This window comes from Vanellus vanellus, assembly GCF_965231255.1.
Source record: "Vanellus vanellus genome assembly, contig: HAP1_SCAFFOLD_386, whole genome shotgun sequence".
In the NCBI taxonomy this organism is placed as follows: domain Eukaryota; kingdom Metazoa; phylum Chordata; class Aves; order Charadriiformes; family Charadriidae; genus Vanellus; species Vanellus vanellus.
Window position 1 is genome coordinate 68,370 of NW_028128834.1, and position 22,959 is coordinate 91,328.

The window sequence follows — 22,959 nt, forward strand, 5'->3', positions numbered from 1 at the left end:
CAGTTTGCAGTAGCGCTGTCAGCAGCTGAAAGTTTGCGCAAAAGCATATGGAGAGGAACAAAACCCAAACCAAACCAAACTTGGGAGGAAAAAAATACTTTCATTTACTGCTTTTGTGTTGTGTTTTTTTAAAGGTCCAAGTCTCCCTGTAGTGCTTCATTTTACTCCAATTCATATACCTACCCCACGTCAAGACCGGAAAATATGCAGAACAAACACCGCAAGAGAAGAAGAGGGGATGAGAAGGAGGGATTTTGCAAGGCTGAGTTGTTAGAAGGTGTGAGAAAACCGAGAGAGCCAGTTACAGCAGCAGATGTTAGAAGAGACTCTCCCTTCAAGAAGCAAAGGATAAGCACTTAGGACCTTTTTCAGATGGATTTCTATGAAAGCGGATGCTTTTTGGTTTAGTATTACTATGTATTTGTATTTGGCTTACTGTACTTTGTTTAGTGTTACTAAGTATTTGGTTTAGTATTACTATGTATTTGTATTTGGATTACTGTACTTTTAACGTTACTATGTATTTGGTTTAGTATTGCTATGTATTTGTATTTGGTTTACTGTACTTTGTTTAGTGTTACTACGTATTTGGTTTAGTATTACTATGTATTTGTATTTGGTTGAGTATTACTATGTCAGTAACCGCCAGGATCCCTAGTTGCTCTTTGTCCTTAGAGGCTGCAGAAATGCAGAGAGCCGTGCCCGTTGTTTTATGGCCGCCAAGCACAACTGTCATCTCTCCTGGCTCAATCTTCAGTTTCGCCAAGCTCTTGGGTTTTAGGAAACCACTGTAATGTAAATGTAGCACTCCAGCAGTGACATTACCCTTTCCCTCCTATTTTCTGCCCCCTTACTTTATGTCAGTTTCTGTTTAGGCTTCTGTCTGAAATGGCAGTTAATACATTGACTGTCGATTCTGGAGTTTGGGGTTTGGGGTTTTTTTTAGGGGGTTTGTTTTGTTGGGTATTTTTTCAATTCTTCTGCAGTATTACCCTAGGGTTGTATACAAGTTGTGGAATGATTACTAAAAATGATCAATAATACAGCATTGTCCACGCATTAAGGAAAGGTATAAACGCAAAATGCTTCTAGGGTAACATACAGCCGCAGCTGGTAGCTGAAGAATCCGCTACATCTGTGATTCCCTGTACAATATTGCTTACAAAGCAACACGGGGAGTGGAGTGGGGTGGAGACTCCAAGGCCAAACCCTGTGATAATCCGGAAAGCATGGGAACGAGATGGTACCACGGAAGGAAAGCAGTGCGAAGGATGGAGCAGAGTGGAGACACTGCGGCTAAAACTTTGGGATAAAATGGGAACTTGGGGACCAACTGGAGCCCTCGAAGGTCTTATAGAACTGATAAACCGCCTACTTGTTACCCTGAGCCAACAATCTGCCATTTTTTTGATGAAATACTGTCCTTTACTGAACTTTGCTCATTAGAGTGTCATTATAATACCAAAACACACCTCCATCCCAAAAGCTAGGCGCCTCCAAGGTGCGACCACTCCTCCTTGAGTCTGCGCCCTGAATTTTTCGTCAACTGTACCTTTAAATGCGAGGCGGGAAAATTTTACTCCAATCATAATGAAAGTATGTATGACTAGAGTCGCTCAAACTCCACCTTGAAGATAAAAAATAGTATAAAAATAGCCCAAGAAAAGGGGGATGAGAGGGAAGACACCGTCGTGGACTTCTGGGACCAGTCGACGGGCTGAGCCTCTCTTCCCCCGCAATGAGGATGCTTGTGGGTAAGATTCAAACACTTGGCGATACCAAGTGCTTCCCCCGGAAACTTAGAAATCTCTATACAGAGCGGTTTTATAACTTAGCGCTTTTCTAACCGAGCTATATTGCTAGCATCTTTAGCATTCGCACATGCTTTGCAGACAGTCACTATCACGGGCAATCCAAAAGAACTTGTGTATCTGTTGTCTAAATAAACTGTACTGTGTAGGCAGCTAGTCGTTTGGGTTTCTCATTGAACGCGACCGAAGCGTGGCCGTGTTAGTTCATGAGCACAACTGGGCTGAAGGTGCAGTCCTCTATTAGTGTATTCAGAACCGTAACAGTTTAATATATCAAACGCGCCTGGGCTGATAGTGGTGAATTGGGCATCACTCAGAATTTAAACCTAGCCGCACCTAGCCTCCCACCTCGGTGAGGAGTGTTAGAACGCAAGGGGGTTTATTTTCTGCCAAAACTACTTGGCCCCTTAACGCCACACAAGCGTCATGGATATATTGTTTCCCCTTGACTGACTGGAGGCAGTACTTCAGTATTCCTGTAGAGTACTCCAATCGAGAGCTTTCCTAAGGTCTGCTTTGTGTTTGAAGAACCACAAAAGGAGAGAGGCTGTGCCTGCCATGAGAGAACATGGGCCTGTTTTTCCACAGAACTAGGCACAAAATGTTCTGAGAAGAAGGAAGCTTGAATCTTGTGGTAAGGCTCGCAATGGCAATGAAGAGAAGTTCTCTTCTTCCGGATCTGGGTGTTCCTCTCCAAAGGCACATTTTCAGGAACTTGGTTGTTCTCAATACAGTAATGTTGCGTGTGCTTTCCTAAACGTGGAGAGAAGGACCGATTAAGTGAAGTGAGGTTGCAATCTACACACATCTTCTGCATGCAGCTCTTCTTTCCCCAGAGTCTGCTCTGAGTCTATTCCCTTGAATTCTTCCCCTGCATTAGTACTGCGTCCAGCTCTGGAGCCCCCAACATTGGAAAGACATGGACCTGTTGGAGCGGGCCCAGAGGAGGTCCCAAAGATGATCAGAGGGCTGGAGCACCTCTCCTATGAGGACAGGCTGAGAGAGTTAGGGTTGTTCAGCCGGGAGAGGAGAAGGCTCTGGGGAGACCTTATAGCAGCCTTCCAATATCTGAAGGGCACCTACAAGAAAGCTGGGGAGGGACTTTGTACAATGGCATGGAGTGACACGGCAAGGGGTAATGTCTTCAAAGTGTAATAAGGGAGACTTAGATTAAATAGTAGGAAGAAATGTTGCACTCTGAGGGTGGTAAGACACTGGACGAGGTTGCCCAGAGGAGCTGTGGAAGCTCCATCCCAGAGGTGTTCAAGGCCAGGCTGGATGGGGCTTTGAGCAACCTGGTCTAGTGGGAGGTGTCCCTGGCCAGGGCAGGGGGGTTGGAATGAGACAGTCTTTAAAGTTCCTTCCAACCTAAACAACTCTATGATTCTATGATGAGGAGGAGGAAGGAGAGAGACCACAAGGAGGACGGGTACGGGGAGTGAGACATACAGGCAGAGAGAGAAAAAGCAGGAGAGGGAAGAGGCCAGAGAGACTGTTAACCACAGGGGGATGCAGAGCGGGACAAAGAGGCAGAGAATGAGAAAACAGCAAAGTGCTTCAGGACAGAGAGAGAGGAAGAGAAAAAGAGGAAAACGGAGAGGAAGAGCAAGAAGAAAAAAGGGACAGGTAGCATGCCAGAGAAAGAGAGGGGCTGGAGACTAGAGCAGGGGCAGGAAGCAGGATACAAGACTAGCCAGATGAGGAGAGGTACAGGGAAGCAAAAGAGTGACACCAGCGAAGGAAAGGCTCGGGGAGCACAGGCACAGGGAGGGATCCGGACGCAGCACAGGGGCGACACAGCCCCAAGGGCCCAGGACGCAACGCAGGTCCTGCTCTCCGTGCTGCCGGCAGAATTTTACGAACCCTGCCTCAGCTGGAACGGCTGGCTGTCTCTTGTCTGCAGCTGGGGGCAGCATGCCCTTCATGTCCTTCTCCAGCTGCTTCAGCTTCTTCTGCTCTCTTCAACTTCAGCCTGAGCCAGATGCAGGTCCCTCCCGGGGCTGCCGCGTCCAGGCCCGGCTCAAGCTGACTGGGACCCCATCACTGCGGGCGCTTTGGGGCTGCCCCGCCACCCCCGGGTGGCCCCACCCCTCACCTCAGCCCAGTGGCAGCTGGAGCAGGGACTGCGCCTCCCGAGACCGACAGGGCAGCCCGGCAGCGGCCTGTGGGGCCATGAGAGCTGCCGGCGGGGCCCGGGAAGGAACATGGCCGCTGGGCAGCCCCGTGCCCCGGGACTACAGCTCCCAGCATGCCCTGCGGCGCCACTTCCTGCCCTCTGTCCCCCGCCCCCCTACAGCCCCCCTGGCTGCCTCCTCGGGGCTGCCCCGGCCCAGGGCCAGGCCCCGGAGCCCCGGCGGGGCCGGCAGGAGGAGCAGGAGAGAGGGGGAGAGCGGCAGAGAGGGGTGGGACAGGGCGATGGGGTGGCTGGAGAGGGGCAGGAGAGGACAGAGGGAGGGGAGAGGGACAGCGGGAGGGGAGAGCAGGGGGGAGCTGGGCAGGGAAGGGGAGGGAGCAACCATCCTGGTGAGGAGAGGGCAGAGGGGTAGAGTGGGAAAGAGATGCGGGGAAGGGGAGAGCGGTGGAGGGGGAAAAGAAAAACAGTCATTTTCTGTCTATTTGCTTGTTGGTTTTGCTTTTTTAAAAAAATATCGTTTAAGCTCTAAATACCACCTGCAAGGGAAAAGGAACCCGGCATACCAGGGTGGGCACAGTTGAAAACCAAACCCATTCCACAGCCGCACAACCCGGCACTTGCTTCTGTTGCACACACTCCACTGCCTGCCTGCAGGTAGAGGCAGCCACCCCGTTTCTTGAGCGCTCCCCAGGAGCGGCACCACCGTGTAGCTCAAAAAACCATACTGCCTGCAAAGACTTAAGCGCAGCCTAATTCTGGGCAACTTTTCCTCTTTTTAGGCCCTCTGGTTAAAGACTCCTCTGTTGAGACATGGCTCAGGACCACGCCAGGACCAGCAGAACTGCTTCCTGCACCCCGTGGTGGTGATAGGCAGAGGGACAGGTTAGTGGGACCCGGTACGCGTGCTGAGTGTCAGGGTCACCCTCGCCTGTTTTTTCCCAGCAAAGCCCCAACCGGTGCCGGCCCCGAGCTGCAGCCCTGGGGCCGAGGCTTAAGGAGCCGGGCATTCCTGCAGGCGCTGCACCCTGCAGGGCCCCACCACTGGCTGCCCTGGACTCCAGCTCTGCTTTCTGCCAGCACCAGGGGCACTGCAGAATGGCTCGTCTGCTCCCCAAGGCTGTTCTGACCCATGTCTGCAGTTCATATGTAGTGTCCGCAACACACAGATGATTTGGGGGTGGCAGGTCTCTCTTGTGGCACCCTGGGAACGGGGCCAAGCAAACCCCATCCCTCCCTTCGATCTTTGTCCCCAGGGAGACTAAGGAGAGATGTACCTTGTGCTAGAGAGCGTCCTGCAGGGAGGTGACGGCTGATTGCAGAGCAATGCTGAGCCCCACCTGACAGCAGAAGTGCCCGGTGGCCGCAGAGCAGCCCAGGTGAGCTGATTCTCTTGGAGGCCACCAAAGCAGCCTTCCTCCACCCCTCTCATTTTGGTGAGATATGCAGCAGCGCAGAGCGGTTTCTCAGGCATCCAGGCCCGAGGAGGGCTTCCCAGTGCCCCAGTGAGAGATCCAGCTCTTGGGAAGTGCCTCTCTATAGAGGAAAGGCCGCATCCAGCCACCATCCGCATCAGCGTGTTCTGTGTGGTCTTTTTTTTGTGGGAGATCCTTTTACAGCTCGTTTGTCTGTTTAGGGTTTTGATTTTTGTGTAATTTGTCCAGTGTTTCTTCTGGTTGATTTTTTGCTGCTCTGTTCAATTGGGTTGTCTTTTCTTTCTTGAAACTGTCATTTCTGGCCTGATACGTCTACTGCAGGTCAGGCAGTGTCAATTCTGCTGCGGTCCGACTCATTTCTGGAGAGTCGGTAGGTAGGTAGGTAGGTGTGGAGGACTTGGGGTTCATGGAGAATGACTGCCAGACGACTAACGGGCACTTCTGGGGCGGGGTGAGAGGACTTCTGGCTTGTAAGCAATGTCTGCCAAAGGACTAAGTGTACTTCCGAATGCCAAATTCATGGTCATTTCTCCTGTTTGGAGGAAGAGCCCTGTGAAGACACCAGCCACACAGAAGGACAAGGGTTTCTCCAGGGGTAGGTGGCTTTTTGGTTTCTTGCTTTTGCGTAAGCAACCTGCAAAGAGGCTACTATCATTAAGTTTAGTGACATTTTGTAAAGTCCCGGCCTGAGTATGGCATGACTTGAAGCATTGCTGAAAAAATGGTGGAGGTTTCTCTGTGTGTTCTAGATGCTTTGGGTTTGACCGTCTGCTCGTGGTGGTGACTTCACGCAGTCCTTAGCTCCGGATTTCTAAGCCTCTAAGATTCCTACCCAGGAGTGAGATGTCCAGAAAGGACTGTGCTTGTACCCTGCTGTCAGCCTTCAGTCTAGAAAAACGTCTGGTAGCGGTGTATGCTTACCGGTAATGTAACTCAAACGGATCTTAAGTGGGCGCCCTTTAGAGTAGAGGAGAGAACGTGAGAAACACTCCAGTGAGATGTGTCTCTTGAGGATGAAGATACTGTCTTTGACAATATCTTCTCTAAAGTCTACTTCAGCAAAAGAAGAAGAAATCACTTCCAGTTTCTGTGCCTGGCTAAAAGAACTCAGCTGATCGTAGAGAGAAGTGATAGGAAGAGCCATTTGTTGTCGTTATTGACTACCACATCTGACTTGTTGTGCTTTCCCTGTGCCTAGGGTGGTGTTTTGTGCCTGGCACTGGTCTGATGTGCCGGGTCCACCTCCCTGTTGGTTGCCAGATGCAAGGCAAAGGGCTTATCCTCATTTAAAACTATTTGTCTAATTTCAGAAACTGTGTCCGTTGACGTAGAAACACAACTCTTCCTAATGCCTTTGTGCACTAGTAGAGAAGCAGTGGGGGGTTTTCAGGGCAGTACCTGTGAACGAGGCTTTAGGAGATCCTGTCCCTTGACTCAGATGGGGCAGTGAAGAGTTTGAGAAAGTCACGGGTGTTTTGGTGTGCAGTTTCTCTTACGGAGGAGAGCTGTGAGGCTGGGAGGAAAGACTGTGGGTAGGAGGGAATGTGCTTAGTTACATATCAAAGAGAGATACCATCAGTATCTAAGGGTCAGCATAACTATTCAGAATTTTGACTGTTTAAATGTTGACCTGAACTTTTGCCAAAATGGATTTGCTGGCACTTCTCTTCTAGTTCATGCGTGGGTACAGGAAAGAAGGCAGCCGACGTACACACGAGCTAAACCCCCTTTTTATTTCTGGCCATAAAGGGCCCCTCTCAGCTGGGAGCCTGAGAAGGACCCCGTGTTACAATTCTTCATTCTTTATATGCCATCTTAAGGCTACTGTCCTGGTTCCAGCAAGGACGGGGTTAATTTCCCCAAGGAGCCGGCAGGGGAGGCAGGTATTCCATACCACATGACCCATGCCCTGCTATAAGAGGAGCTAGCCGGGGAGGGGGGGGCAGCCGCCGTTTGGGGGTGGGCTGCAGCGGTGCTGTAATCTCTCATGGTTTGGCCTCAGCCAGCAACAAAGAACCACGCAGCCACTCGCTCGACTCCCACAGCCGTGGGAAAAATCAGCAGAAAAGGGCAAAACTCGTGGGCTTAAATATTATAATTTAACAGAACAGACAAAGGGAAGAAGAAAGAAAAACAATAACACCGGTAAAGGAATATAAGAATGTGATTACAGTACCGCCGCGAAGTGTACCAACCGGACCCACACCGCCTCAGCCCACCCCCGGAGTGGCAACTGACTCCCTCTCCCCGGCTAGCTCCTTTTATAGCTGGGCGTGGGTCACGTGGTATGGAATACTTGCCTCCCATGCCAGGTCCTTGGGGAATTAACCCCATCCTTGCCGGAACCAGGACAACGTACTTATACTCCTTTATCGGTGTTACTGGTTTTCTTTCTTCTTCCCTTTGGCTGTTCTGTTAAATTGCACTATTTCAACCCACGGGTTTTGCCTTTTCCTGCCAATTTTTTCCACGGCTGTGGGAGTCGAGCGAGCACTGCGTGGTTCTTTGTTGCTGGCTGAGGCCAAACCACAACTGCTACTCACATATTCATTGCTACAGTTTAAACAACCTACTGCTTTGGCCTTCTACCAAAGCCTGCCTTCTACCATTCACTTTTGAATATTTGTTCATGTGCCCCCCTGTGCAAGCACACTTGATGCATATTTATTAGCTGAGTTTGCAGTGTTTTTTGGAAATGTGCCACTGTCAGCTCGTTTCCATCTGGTTTCTTTTAACAATGGACTCACTTATATGGGGAAGGTCACAGTCGCCCAAGTTCTCTTGTGCATATCTTTGAAGCTTTTTCTTACGTTTGCGTCAAAAGGAATGTAATTTCAATATTTGTCTGTCAGAGTCTCAGCAAAGGACTTTCACTGAGTCAGATTTACAACCATTGAAATGATTTATTTGATTGAGGGCGACACAGCAGATTTGAGATTGCCGTGTATAAATTCACTGACTACAATAGTGCTACTAATTCAGGTTAATATTGCTAGCAAATGTAATAATAATACTACCACAGCCCGGGGGTGACATTCACCCGAGGGTGAAAAAGGCACAGCGCTTACCCAGAAAAGCGTCCCTGCCTGGGCTGGACGAAGGGAAACGCAACTGGTCTGTCAGGTACCGAGGTTCTTCTTTCTCAATTTAACAGTCATTTTCTCCATCTTTTTATGCCCACACTTACAAGGTTTCCTTCCCCCAGGTGACGGGTAGTATGATTTGGGTGGAGAGACGAGTGCTATAGTCATGAATGTTTAGCATGATCTCTATAATCTTCATTAGCATATGCAGGGATGTCAACTTCCATATGCGTTTCACAGGTAATGAGGCAGAGGTCAGTCATCGGGCATGACAGCCTTTCAAAGAAGCAAAGAACTACACGGGTTGCTGTTATCTGGTTGTCTCAGCTGATGAGAAGCAGGGCTGTCCTGCCTACACAGGGCTCCCTCCTTATCTGCATCCCATTACAGCCAGGGCAGTCTCTGCTCCCCCGAGTTATCAAGGCCAGGCTTATCTTATCTTTGAGCACAGAGACTTCACCCCATTATCCAACTTGCACACTTACGTACCGCCATGGGCTGGTCAGCTTTTTCCCCAGGGCTAGTTCAAAGCCTATGCAGCAAGACGCAACTGCTTCTTCCTATCCCAGAGGATTCAAACTTTCCATGGGAGACGGGGAGGACCAAAGCTCTTGTATCACGGCTTGGCTTGATCTGGGAAGGCAAAACCAGCATGTGGTGGTGGCAGGCACTTCTGTCCTGCGAGCATAGCAATCAAACAGGAGGACAGTCAGAATGGGAGAAAGAAGAAGTTTCTCCCTTCCTGTGGAAGAACGCACAAGAGAGTAGGAACAGAAGAGGAGGAAGGTGATCAGATGGGTGAGGATGATCTGCTTTCTTTAATTCCTGAGACTTCAGTAAGAGCACTGCAAGATTCGGAGAAGACGACAGCTCTGAAATCAAAGGCCAAGCGACCAAGAAGGCTCCACACCCTGCTTGCCTTCAACAAAGCAGTCCTTTGGATCCTGAGTTGCTCACTTCAGCCCGGAACAGTCTCATTTCTCATCGGAAAGTGCCTGCGTGCCTGACTGAGGACAGGACACAATCCACACAGACAGTAATCAGAGCGTAGGGTTGAGCTCTGATTACTGTCTGTGTGGATTGTGTCTGTCCTCAGTCAGGCACGCAGGCACTTTCCGATGAGAAATGAGACTGTTCCGGGCTGAAGTGAGCAATCAGGATCCAAAGACTGCTTTGTTGAAGGCAAGCAGGGGGAAATGTGTGGTTGGAGCCTTCTTGGTCGCTTGGCCTTTGATTTCAGAGCTGTCGTCTTCTCCGAATCTTGCAGTGCTCTTACTGAAGTCTCAGAATTAAAGGGATAAAGCAGATCATCCTCACCCATCCTGATCACCTTCCTCCACCTTCTGTTCCTACTCCTCTTCGTTGCAGTCCTTTTACCCTTCTTCTTTTCTCCCTTCTGTCTGTCCTCCTGTTTGTCATTGCTATGCTCGTCCTTATCCCCTTCCTCTTCCTCCCCCTTCCTCTCACTCCTCCTCCACAACTTCATCCTCCTCACTCCTCCTCCACAACTTCATCCTGTTTCTCCTGTTAGTCATCCTGATTTTCCTGTACATCTTCTCACTCATCCTCTTCTTGATTCTCCTCCGCCGCCTTCTCCTCTTTCTTCCGCACCTCCTCCACCGCCTCCTCTTTGTTCTGTTCCTCTTCATCTTGTATGACATCCTGTATCACACCCTCTCTTCCTTCTCTTCATCTTCCTCCTCTTCATATTCCCATGCCTCTTCATTCTCTTCTTTTTCCTTCCTCCTTCTCCTCCTTCTGCCCTTCTACCTCCTCCTCCTCATCCCATTCTTCTTCCTCTTTTTTCTCTTTTCATGTTTGTCCTCCCCCTGTTCTGTGTCTTGTTCCTCTACCTTCTATTCCTCCTCCTGCTCACCCTTCTTCTCTTCCTACTTTTCCTCCTGCCCGTAGTCCTGTCTTCCTATTCCTCATGTTCCTTCTCCACCTTCTCTTTCTCCTCCTCATGTTCTTCCTCTTCCTCCTTTGCTTTCTCTTCTTCCTTCTCGTTCTCATCCCCTTGCTGTGTTCCTCATCTTCTTCATCCCCTTCCTCCTGCTCTCTACCAGTTCATCCTGTTTGTCTTCCTTCCTTTTCTCCTCCTCCTGTTTGTCCTCCTGTTAATTCTCTTTGACGAGGTCATCACAGCCTGGTTGCTTGGGTGCCTGGCGCTCTGATAGATAAAGGGATACCCCATTTGGAAGGGTGTTTCACAGAATCACAGAAGCAGAGACTGGGTTGGAAGGGACCTCTGGAGATACCTAGTCCAACCACCCTGCTAAAGCGGGTTCATCTAGAGCAGGTTGCACAGGATCGCGTCCAGGCGTGTTTTGAACGTCTCCAGCAAAGGAGACTCTACTACCTTTCTGGGCTCTCGGTTTCCATGTGCCCTTTTCTCGTGTCACCGTGAGAACCACCACGGGCTGCCAGTGGGGGGGGGTGCGGGGGGGTGTTAAAGTGTTTGTGGGTTGGAGAGAGCAGGAAAACGAGCGCATTCCACATGCCATCTGGTGGGTGCCTGCCCATTCTTAAAGTGTTGTTAATTAAGTGCTGTTAGTTTGTGGTCTGTAGGGCAGGTGGAAGACCCAGGCGTCTGTGAGGTTCACACCATTGCTGTACAATTTTATGTGTGGTATGAAGGTAGAAAACCTCTTCACCGCCAGAGGGGACGGTGCCATTTGTCATTTCCTCCATCAATTAGGCCGTAAGTACAGGAGAAGAGGGGAAAAGTGCTGGTTGATTTTCTAGAGGCTGCTGGGTGTGCTGCTGCGCTTCCCTGCTCTGTGACGGGGTGATCACAACCTGGTTGTTCAGGTGCCTGGGACCTTCAAGGCCCCTAAGGAGGGAAGAAGTCTGCCTGGCACCCAGGAACCTTCAGGCTTGCGGGGAGGGGGAGAAGAAGACTGCCTGGTACACAGGACCTCCAGGCCCTGATGAGGAGGAGAAAGGGAACTGATACGTAACCAGCTGGATCACAGAGCATGGCCGTTTGTCTGATGAAATGGTGTTTGTTTTGCCAACCATATTACCAGGGGTCTTTTTTTCATAACTTTTCCTTAAGAAAGGCTATTTTTCTTTGCCTTTCTTAAGTACAGGCATGGTAGCAGTGGAGGGCCCAAATACCAGGTCAGGCTCGAGGCCGCTGCTGTTGTCCTGATTCTCCCAGGCAAAGCACAGGCGGAGATGGATCCCTGCCTGCAGCTTCTCTGAAGGGAGCGCAGCAGCTCTTGCCCAGGACCAAGACACTGCGTGGCTCCAGCCCATACAGCATGGGAGTCAGTAGAAGCTGTGCTGGCTCCAGCTTCAAAGGCTCGGCTGGTGGCCAGGGACTCAGCTCGTTGGGGGGAACCTTTTATTTCCTCAGTTCACTCTGCGTTCCTGTCTGCAGAAAAGGCTGTGGATTTACCAAACCAAACACCATTTTTCAAGTGGGCGTTTCTGTCTGTAAACCGTACTCCTAAAGTATGACCGGGGTCGGAAGGGGGAGTGTCTTGCACAGGAGAGGATGGCGCACTGCTCCATGTTCTTGAGGCAGTCCGATTCGAGTTATGGTTTCAGGGAGAGTCGATCTTGAACGGTCATTTCCTGGGAGCTCAGCGCGATAAAAGCAGTAAAGCGTCTTCTGGTCCAGCCCTGGGGGCAATTCTCGGTCTTGGAGGATAACTTTCAGACTGGGGAGAGGGATATTTTCATGAAGATTCTGCAACTGGCCCATGCCGTCCGAGGAGAGAGGCCAGGACACAAAGTATAGGATGACAAGAGTGATTCTCTGTTCATGTGTATGAGGTGTCCCAGTCAAATTGGGGTACCCTGAATGCAGTTTTACACATGGTTCTTATGCCTTTCCAGCGTTCAGGTAAATGCGATTTGACTGATTGCTACCTAACACGCACACATATACTGCTGTTTTGTGAAGCAACTCTGCTTGTGTGGAATCCTCATCCACTTGCGTCATTCCTGATCTAGATGTCACAGTATCACAGTATGCTAGGGATTGGAAGGGACCTCAAAAGATCACCTAGTCCAATCCCCCAGTCCCTGCAGTGGGTCTTGCTGCAGTTCCTTCTCTCTGATGCCAGATCAGGGGAGGGTTTCACAGGGGTGTCGGAGGGGCTGGGAGGCTGGCGTCATCTGCGTAGTCCCGGAGCATCCTTTCTTCTTCAGGGTGGGGGCTGTCCTTCTCCTGCCTGCAATGAGCTGGGTCCTTTAGTCATGCCGACTGAACCGTGGCTGTGCAGGTTCCAATGTAAACTCTGTATCTTGTTTCTCTCGCGTTTGATTTTCTGGTCTGGATCTACATAAAAACCCCAGCAGCTCTTACTCAAGTACCGACATACTCTGTCATGTACTTCTAAATGTCGCTGTAGAGCTAATCGATTCGTTATTACCATTTTTGATAAAAATTTGATTTCTTCCTGTAAGGGTGTAATAGTGCTTGTGCTTTGATGAATGGCTTTTTCTGATTCTCTTGACACATTTGCAGTAGCTCTTTCTGGTTTTGCAACCCCTAGCTGTGGGATAAAAGCTGTGACGGGCAGGTGGAACTCGGTGCCATGTTCAGTCAGGGTAATTAGGAGCTACAGAGACAGAAGAGATCCTGGTTTTAACCTGTGTGGATGCTCTTAATGCAATCAGAATACCCGTTTCAGCTCAGGTTGAGGGTAAATCCTCGAACGCCCTTTCTCCACCTATCTAATGTTGCCCTGGTAGTTGTGTCAACGGGTAGTATAATGTGCACATAAGTCTGAATTGTGTAAATGATTTCCCGTCAAGGGGTAGCATGTGCCGGATTTGGTTGTTTAGGTAAACCAGTAAGGTTGGGACCCAGAGGAGATGACTGAGAGCAATCAGGATCCTGCAAGCCCATAGTGGCAACCAAACTTTTAACTTGATCTTCAGCACGATTATTGATTCCTGCAGAATACCCATTTAATCTGTCTGCAAAGAGCCACATGGTCTCAGAGCCTGCAGGGTATGATAAACTCCATCTAGGAAGAAAACCACAGCGTGATGGCTTGTTACAAGAGGTTTGATGTAAGGGCTTCTGGAGAATCTCTCTTTCACGGTCAGTGGATGGGGTATAGAGTAAGGTTTTGGAGTAATCTGTAAAGGAAATGGGGATGAAACCAGAATTACAAAAGTGGTGCCTGGGAGAAGCGTACCAGTGCTTCTGGGTAAAAGTGTTAGCAAGGTCTTGCAGCCTGTCCCAGTGATGGTGGGGGATGGTGAATTGTGTGACAGCAAAGACATGAGGGGTAGTGATAATTTGGTAGCTACAGTAGTGTCTGAGTATGATCAGGTGCAAATTAGGGCTTGTCCCCCCAAGAAAGTGGCAGGACAATTAGCCCAGCTGAAGTGCATCTATGCTAATGCACGCAGCATGGGAAATAAACAGGAGGAGCTGGAGGCCATTGTACAGCAAGGAAACTATGATATAGTTGCCATCACAGAAACATGGTGGGAGGACATACACAAGTGGAGTGCTGTAATTGATGGCTACCAACTCTTCAAAAAGGATAGGCAAGGAAGGAGAGCAAAAATAACTCGCCCTCGGATAGAGAGGACAGCACTGAAATCAAAAGGGTTTCCTTCCTCCGAAAAGCCAAAAGGCATTTAAAGACCTAAACCCAGCAGTCGTGGCAAGTCCCTCGTTAGCCCTGCCAGACCACAGCAAGCTTTTCATATTGTATTTACATGAACAGAAAGGAGTAGCCACTTGGCCCAGAAGTGTCTGCAAGCCGCAGCATCTCAGTCAGCAGAGCCAGACCGCATCATTCCGGGCAGGATTTCATGCGCTAGGGCTGTTGCAGCAGCAGCTGCAGTGACGGAGAGAGCAAGACATGTCGTCCTGGGGCACCTCCGAACGCTCACGGTTCACTCCTGACTCCTTCGTCCTCCTCCGCAGAGTTGAAGCAAGTGTGGGTGCGCCACGGTTGGGAAGTGCATTGGTTTACGGCGATGAGCGTAGGTGGCCATTGGCCTCTTTGGCTGAACTCTCCGTCCCTGCCCCAAGGTGCACTCAGCGTCCCCGAGATGTCCCCTGCCTTGGCTGGCCCTGCGGCGTGGGCAGCCGGGCGCCCCAGGGCAAAGCCCGCTGCATCTGCCCCGGGCTGTGTGGCCTTGGCTGGCTGCGGAGAGGAGGGGAGAGCGGGGGTGACAGCCTTGGGGGTGACAGCCCGGGGGGTGACAGGAGGGCCAGCAGGCAGTGAGAGGCATGGGGGGTGGCAGGGTGGGCCCAGGGCTGTTGGGAGAGCCAGCACTGGCCCAGGGGCTGCCGGGAGGTGACGCCGGGTGGTGAAGGCCCCTGGGGGACAGCAGGGACCCCAGAGACTTGGGGGGCACCAGGAGAGCGGGCGGGGACAGGCCCGGGGGACAGCAGGGGCAGCAGTGGCCTGGGGCGGCAACGGGCCTTTGGTCACAATGCGTGTGAGGCGTGGGGGGGCGGCGTGCGGTGTCCCCGTGCCCATAGCGACCGGTCAGGCCTGGCAGTGCAGCTTGCCAGAGAGGGAGCAGAGGCTGCGCTGGGCTCAGCCCGCACCACCTTCCCCGGGCCCTGGGTGGGCCCTTCCCCACGCCGCCGCAGGCCCCAGCCCGGAACAGGGGCCGCCACAGCCTCTGCCACAGGAGACGCCGTTGTGGAGCAGGCACTGCCCGCCTCTGGCAATGTCCTGCATCCACTACAAGTTTGCCTCCAGGCTGCGCCATGACAGGGTGATCTTCCAGGGCCGAGACATCTCCCTGAGAGACCTCAGGCGCCAGATCATGGGCCGCGAGAAGCTGAAGGCGGCCCACTGCGACCTGAGGATCAGCAATGCCCAGACGGAAGAAGGTGCGTGGGGGGGGCAGGCGCGGGGAAATATGGGAGGATATCTTCTGATAAAACACTTGCCAGATTTCTATGAAAGCCGGTGGAGAAATGTGAAAGTGATAGTAGAACAGATGGCTCATTTGAAGAAAAAAAGTTGTTTGGGTGACTTAATTTTGTCTTCAGCTTGTTTTAATGCACTGCATCGGGAACCTGTTTTTTCGGCTGTTGCAGAAACTGCTCAACAGCAACATTTTGGATCCAGAGTGTATCTGTGAGTTGCAATCTATGCAGACCCTTGAAAGCCATCTTGCACAGGAGTGTTCTCCGTATCTGAATTATACTCTGGGATTTCTTTTTAATAGAACTTCTTTTCTACACCAAAGACATTGTCATTCAGATGCTACTGAGCATCATTTCATCGTTCATTTCTAACCAGATTTTTTGGGGTTTTGCTTCTGCAAAAGACTAACGTGGTGTAAGACAAGGCAAAGCATGGAGAGCTTCTAGCACGTGCTGGTTTTGAAAGGCATTTCCAGGCTGCTTTCATCAGTAATTTCGTTCAAGTCTGTCTGCTCTGCAAAAAATGAATCGAAAGAATTCACGTCCCTGTGGTTAATTCAAACTGGATGATCAGCTTAAGAAGGGAGATACCACTTTCGTTGGAGCCAATTCTGCCCTACTTGTGAAAGCAAGACCGAAATCCCCCCAAATTTCTGCGGTCCACGTTCTAGCACTGCCAGCTTTGTTCCTGTTTAAACGTAACAGAAACAGAAACCGAGCAGTTTGGTCAGTTTGGTTGTTGATGCTCCAAGAAATAGAGCGAGATGGCGGGCTCTCTTCTGTGTTCTGTCAGTCTTGAGCACCGGTGGTTTTAGGTGAATCGTTTTTAGGTAACAGCTATGAAAGCCACGGCGCAGAGCTTCCATGCTTTAGCCAAGGGCCTGTTTTGCTGCAGGGCGAGCGTGTCAGACCTTAGTATCTGCTTTATGCAGGTGAGACTGCTGTGGTTTGTTTTTCTCGAAAGATCTCTTGGCATTGTAGCCTCAACAGAAGCAAATGCAGCTTAAGCTAGATGCGGAAAGAACCTCATGCCTTAGCAGACTCTCTTTTTGTCACCTTTGAGATAACTTTGCTGTTGGCATTTAAACTATATAAAAAAATGATGATTTCGCTGCTTGTCTTCGATTAGGAAACCTGAAGGTCTCTTGAAACGTACCGTTAGAGTGTTGAGATGGTAACAGCGCAATGTCACACGCAAAGTTTTGCTTTCATAGCTGTAAAAGGATTCTCTGAAGTGCGATGTAACTACACAGTAAGAGACCTTCTTACAAGTTGACTGATGTTTTTTTTCTGCATTCATGTTGTTTTCAGAATACACAGACGACAATGCCCTGATTCCTAAGAATTCATCAGTAATTGTCAGAAGAATCCCCCCTGGAGGAGTTAAAGCTACCAGCAAAACATCAGTTCTGTAAGTATCCATAAAGCATTGTGTTCTTTGTTAGGGGTTTCAGTGTGTTGACGTTTTTTAAGGCTGTTACTTTACAGAGACACTCACATTGTCTCTCTCGTGTTACAGCTGCTCTTAATTTTTGTTGTCACGGGGTAGATTTTAATGTGCCTGTCCCAAAGCAGGCTGACATTTTGAGGCCTGCTGGGGTTAGCAGGCAGGTTAGCTTTCTGTTCCTTCACAGCAACACCGCTCTACAGACTGTGCGGTTGACATTTTTGTTATTTCTTTGTCAGAGAACTGATTTTTTTGATACTTACGCAGCAGAGACAAAAGATCTCAGGACTTCCTCTTGCACTGCTGTGTTCTACATCTGTCAGTCTTAGAGTATTTGTGACCAAGGAGAAATGTGATTTTGAGGGTTCTTTTCAGTACCAAGAGAGAAGAGCTTACGTATACGGAGGAACTTCCACATTCACTAGATGATCAGAACATAAAGTTTTGATGTTCAGGTTTTATAATCTCTTTGCACTGCTTTATGTTGGGTACAAGTGCTTTATTTTAAGTTCTGACCACCTTCCTTTCTTTCTTCTTCTAGAAGTCGAACTGAGCCAGGGAGTGGAACATCAAAAGCAGTATGTAAAAACACAATCATCTCACACTTTTTTCTGCACACTGCACTTAATCCTAAACAATGGAGCCTTGTATTAATTTTGCAAACAGTAACTTGACCTATTTTCCAGTAAAACGTAGTATATGTTGCAAATGCAATGTATTTAATTCAGCCTAGTAAAAAGTGAGGAATGCCATCCTTTGCACAGTTCTCATGTGAATATTGGTATTTGTGCCTAGCCATGCATTGTATTTCACAGCGACTATGCTGGACTATTTCCCGTATGACTTTGTGTTGTACAGATGATGTAGGACCGTTTTTAGATCATGCAGGTTCAAGGCTTGCACAGGTGAACTCGGTGCCATGTTCTACATCTGTCTGTCTGGAGCTAGTAATACGTACGTTTGTATGGGTTCTTGGGTGCTTTTTGTTTCCTGCGGTAAAAGTCATGCTATCCTGTAAAGAGTAGTTCCCGGTTTGGGAAGAAAGAAGGGGAGTACCTTATCAGCCTCAGCGTCATGTAGCAGTATCACTCATCTCCAAGGCACAAAGAAGAAGCCCTTCACACACTGTTTACCGCTTTTCGTGCGTCTCGATAATTTTGCATTGGAAACTAACACAATTTTTACAGAAGAATCTAATTGGCTGCAAGTTATGGACATTTCAGGAGGCTTTGCCACAGCCAAACCAGAAGCATTTCTGTAACACGGACAATTGCGTGGCTTTTTCTGAGTTTCTAGTCGTTAGAGTTACAGATCCATTCTCTGAATGCGGCACAACTTCATAAATTCTACTCTGCATATACAGTGGACAACACAAACTCATGGGTTTGAACGCAGACCCTGTAAATGCTGTAAATGTACCTCCTCGTTTATCGGAATATACCAAGGTGTCTGTGTGGTGTATTAGCAGACGTGACCTTCTGAAACTGTTGTAACACCATGTCTTGCTACAGAACTGCTTGCATTTTTTGCTCAACGATGCGTAACTTCGCCTGGCAAAGCACTGGTGATTGCACCTTGTGAAAAGGCGTAGTGTTAGTCAATTAAAATACCAGTTACAGAGACGAGAGAAGGCAGCGCCTAGTGCAGAGGAGCTAGTTCTTTCTTCTGAAAATAAAGGCGGGAGTTCATTTCCAAGAGAATCTCTTCCCACTGGTAAATTCTTCCCTCGCTCACTGCAGTGAGAGACACATTTCACAATGTGTACATTTGGGGGAAAAAAAGGAAAGGTTTGGAAGGCAACCACCAAAAGACATTGGTCTGCATTAGTGCTGCCCCTAATCGTGTCCTTGGTTTGGTAAACTCACGTGAAGTTTTACTCTGAAACGTGAAAAGCTCTGTACACGTTTGAGCTTTTGAGAAAATTTCAGTATTTCAGACAAATCCGGGAACGTGACAGCAAGCAGCTCAAAACCGTTACTTTCTCTGACCTCTTTAGTGCAGACTGGCTTAGCCTGGAGGCAATGTGCTAACAGTCTTCGGGTCTGTTATTCCTGTGTATTAACTGCCGTATTTGAATTTTGGTCTATCCCGAGTAATGTTTTGTGGGATTTGGATGTGTTTTCTAAACCGTTTGGATTCCAACAAATTAGTCTAGCATCTGTAAAGGTTCCTCTAAATGTTCATGGAAATTATTTCATAGATGTCGATCTGGATTATGTTACTGTTGGAAAAAAACTGTCTATGAAACAAGCGTTCAATAAAATTGTGAAACTAGTTTGTTGCTTTTGTGAATGAACGCATGTAAAACCCAAACCAATAGGGGCTGATCTGAATGATGGGCACTTGAAGGTCCAAGTCATTGACAGCCACTCCCTTGGACCCTGCTTGTACCTGGACTAGTGTGTAATAAAAATGTTTTAAGAAATCCTGCTTAACTTAATCAGCTGGCTTCCATAATTGGAAGATGTAGCTCTGCGTAATGTTTTTAGTACCATTTGCATGTTAGAAGGACAGAGCCAACTGGACAAAAACCTGCAGGTTTTGCTTTCTGTAGTTAACTCACCTAATATGAAGAAGTTAGGCCGGCGGGGGAGAACGTGCGGTTTGGACAGCCTAGAGCACGTGATTGTCAAATTTCTACTGCAAAGAATCTCTTGTCTTGCTGAGGGATTATGAAAAGCACGATTCCTTTTCAGGCTTCTGTGTCTGAAGCTGAAGTTCAGCAAGCAGAAACAACTTCCCCGACTCCTGGGTGTCCTTTTAATGCTGCAAAATGTAAAGAAAGAGAGTTGCATGCATCTTTCCCCATTAAATGCACGGTGGATAGCTTCTCCTTCAAATAGGCCGGAGCTTAAAAATCGGTTTGAAAATACTGGATAGTATAATTTTTTCGACACGTAGCTTCAGTCCACTTGGGAGAAAATTGATTACGCCAGCCTTTCTGTGAGGTACCAACAGAGCCAAAGGTTCTGAGTGCCCGAGAATGCTCTTTTCAAGTGGGTGAACGGGCACATAAACATCATGCGATGGCGTAAGGACTCCCCAGAACATCTTCAGGACAACTGTATTTGATCAAAGCAGCTGTTTTCACGCAACCTCAGCTAGCGTTGTGCTGCTCTTTACAGGATGGGGTGAGCGGTGCTGTCTTGGGCCGTGTGGGCTTAAACGTGTTTCTAACATGTGTGTCAAATACTTCCCTGTTACACAGACTGACGATCTGGCCGGTGCTTCCAAAGAAGATATAATGAAAGCTACGGTGATCCAGTCGTGCCGTGAATACGATGCAATGAAGTAAGTGTTGATCATGTCACATCTCTTCTTCAAAGACTATGGAAAAGTTGTAGAGATGTTTGTTTGAACAAGAGAGACACATGCATACCTTTTTCTTCTTTTCCCCAAAAAATTTTAGTTATGGGAAGAAACCCTTGGCTCCACCTCCACCATCGTATATCTGCTTTCGTTGCGGAATACCTGGCCACTATAAAAAGCACTGCCCAACCAATGGGGTAAGATTGCAGGGGACTGCTTTTTAATGGCGGTTCACAGTTTTTAGTATTCCATATAAAAACAAGGCATTTCTGTTGCTCCCGCCTATTGAATATGTGTGTGTTTTATTGACGCACGTCTCTGGCTGAGCTTTCATGCCCTGTAACGTTACTCGCCGCATGTATACGCAGCCGTCATCTATAGAGACGGTGAAGGTAAGTAAGACGAGCTCTCCCTCTGAATTGCGCCTTGGAGGAGGAGCGGGTTTGTGCCTCTTCTAGGGGCGGGTGGCGAGCTAAGCGATATGTAACCCTTACGGAACCCGGAGTTAAGCAAAAGAATGTCGCTTGAGCGCAAAACGCTGCTCAAGTCTTTGCAACATCCTGGTTCTATTAGTTTAGGAAAATAAGAGAAACCCTTAGGCTAGGTAAAAGGAGAGGATTAAGGGCTTTTGCTGCTTAAAATCACCGTTGAAATATCATTTTAAGTGTGGGTCTTCAGATGAGAGATGTCCGCATTTCTTTTCTTAACAGGACAAAAATTTTAAGCCTCTTCCCAGAATTAAAAAGAGCACAGGAATTCCAAGGAGCTTCATGATGGAGGTGAAAGATCCCAATACAAAGGGTGCCATGCTGACAAACACCGGGCAATACGTAATACCAATCATTAACGCGTACGTATGGAATGAACTGGACTGAGCACAAAGGGAACGAGAGGAACCATGGGCAAATGCCTGAGTGGCAATGTAACCGAGTTGGCCAGCGTCTGTAGTGACGGGGGAGGAAGCACTGTTGCTGTATCGTAACCTTCTAAACTGCGATACTTGCTAGTATTAAAACGGGGTGGTCCTACTGTTCATGCCCCTGGACCTTGGTTAAACTTGCGATGTGCTAAGAATCTGGCTTTCTGCCAAACATTTCCGTAGTATTTACAGTGGAGTCGTTCTCTTGGAAAGCTCATTTGGCTTCTGATTTATGTTTCAAAGGCTTCTTGCAAAGTTTAACAAATAGCTCTTGGACTGAGATTTCCTCCCCCCCCTCTGACTTTTATCCAATGCCATGTGGGAAACCGACTGAAGTTTTCCTGTTGCTGTAAACTAAGAAAATACTACTGTGTGCTGACAGCAGTGGCTGTTTGAAAATGCACTTGGTAGCACTTCCGTTCTTCTGTCACGCATCTCCTTTTGTAGACGCTGTACCATAGAGCTCTTCCATGTGTAAAATGTAATGACTCAGAGACAAAGTTTATCCTGCGCCTGCAATTTGCTCTCTGTCAAAGGAGAGGTGGGATTCATTTCACCTGACTTCTAGCTGTCAAAAAATGATGCTTCTCACCTGAGCTAATTTCTTACTTGATCCAATGAATGGCAGAGTTCTGCAGAAGGAAATTGGTTCCCCCTCCCTCTGCTAGTGCTGTGGCTATGGCAAAGCAGTTTAAACTAAATGCCTACCTCTCCGAAGGCTAATGCAGAGTGAGAATTCCATCTGTTTTCTTCCTCCGATAACATGCAAAGCTTGGAACAGTTTTCCTTTACCCAGCTTTAACTTTTTGCTTTTTTCCTTCCCCACCCCGCCCTCCAGGGAAGCTTATGCTCGAGGAAAGAAGGAAAAGCCTCCCTTTTTACCAGAGGAGCCGTCCTCCTCCTCTTCCTCCTCCTCCTCTGAAGACGCTATTCCAGAGGAGTTGTTGTGTCTCCTTTGCAAAGAGATAATGACCGACGCCGCTGTTATTCCCTGCTGCGGAAACAGTTACTGTGATGAATGTACGTGTTATTCCCGTCTTTGTTAATTCCAAACATCACATCTGATTTTCTGAAAGCAGAAATAGGGGATGACGAAAATACTTGTCACCCGTTCGTGACAACCTATTCGTGAACCTTGAGGCTGGGGGCTTCTCCCTGTACTAGACAGTGGAAAAAAGACTAGTGAGAACATCAAGACGCAGACATCTTCAAGTGTTACACTAGTGAAAGACCAAAACTGTATAGTTATTTGCTGCATATGAGAAACTTTTCACACTGTTGAACATCTATAGCTTCATGCGCTCAGTTCAAGACCATCTTCACCCATCAATCATATAATTGTTTTATACTTGATGAGAACCCCCAAAATTGCTTTACTTTGGCTAAACCTCCTTTGATGACTCTAACGATACACAGGTATTAGAACGGCATTACTGGACTCGGAGGAACACACATGCCCAACGTGTCACCAGACAGACGTTTCCCCCGATGCTTTAGTTGCCAACCACTTCCTACGCAAGGTAACATGATGACTTCTAGGTAAACTGTTTGTAAGAACAGGGTCTTAATGTTACTCTGTGGAGGCGTTTGTTCGTCTATCTGCTGAAGTTTCATATTCCCTTTCTGTAAATGTTTTTCTGCCTCTAGGCCGTCAACAACTTCAGCAATGGAACTGGCTACACAAAAAGGCTCCCTGAGCGGAATCAGCAGCAGCAGCTGCCAGCGCCACCACCTCCACCACCGCTCATGACCGTTACACCTCCTGGACCTTTTTGGTAGGAAATCTGTAGATCAACATGAATATAAGAGCCACCAAAATGCTGGAGTCAGATTCTTCTTCTTGAGCTTCTCTGCTAGGGATTTATAGATAACATTAGTGACAGTTCCGCATAACTGTGGGAGCTCTCTTTTTCGTTTCTACTTGGAATGAGGCCACTTTGGTAAGCTGGAAGTGTGCC

General features: G+C 48.5%; 1 protein-coding gene across 1 annotated transcript; it reads left to right on the top strand.

The window, feature by feature from the left end:
• Positions 1-15,061: 15,061 nt before the first annotated feature.
• On the top strand, positions 15,062-17,447 carry LOC309684019 (E3 ubiquitin-protein ligase RBBP6-like; the record flags this gene model as incomplete). The annotated part of the gene is made up of 3 exons (XM_082499985.1): positions 15,062-15,287; positions 16,638-16,737; positions 17,315-17,447. Exons 1-3 carry the CDS (start codon positions 15,122-15,124, stop codon positions 17,445-17,447), a joined length of 399 nt encoding a protein of 132 aa, XP_082356111.1. The 5' UTR covers positions 15,062-15,121.
• Positions 17,448-22,959: the final 5,512 nt, after the last annotated feature.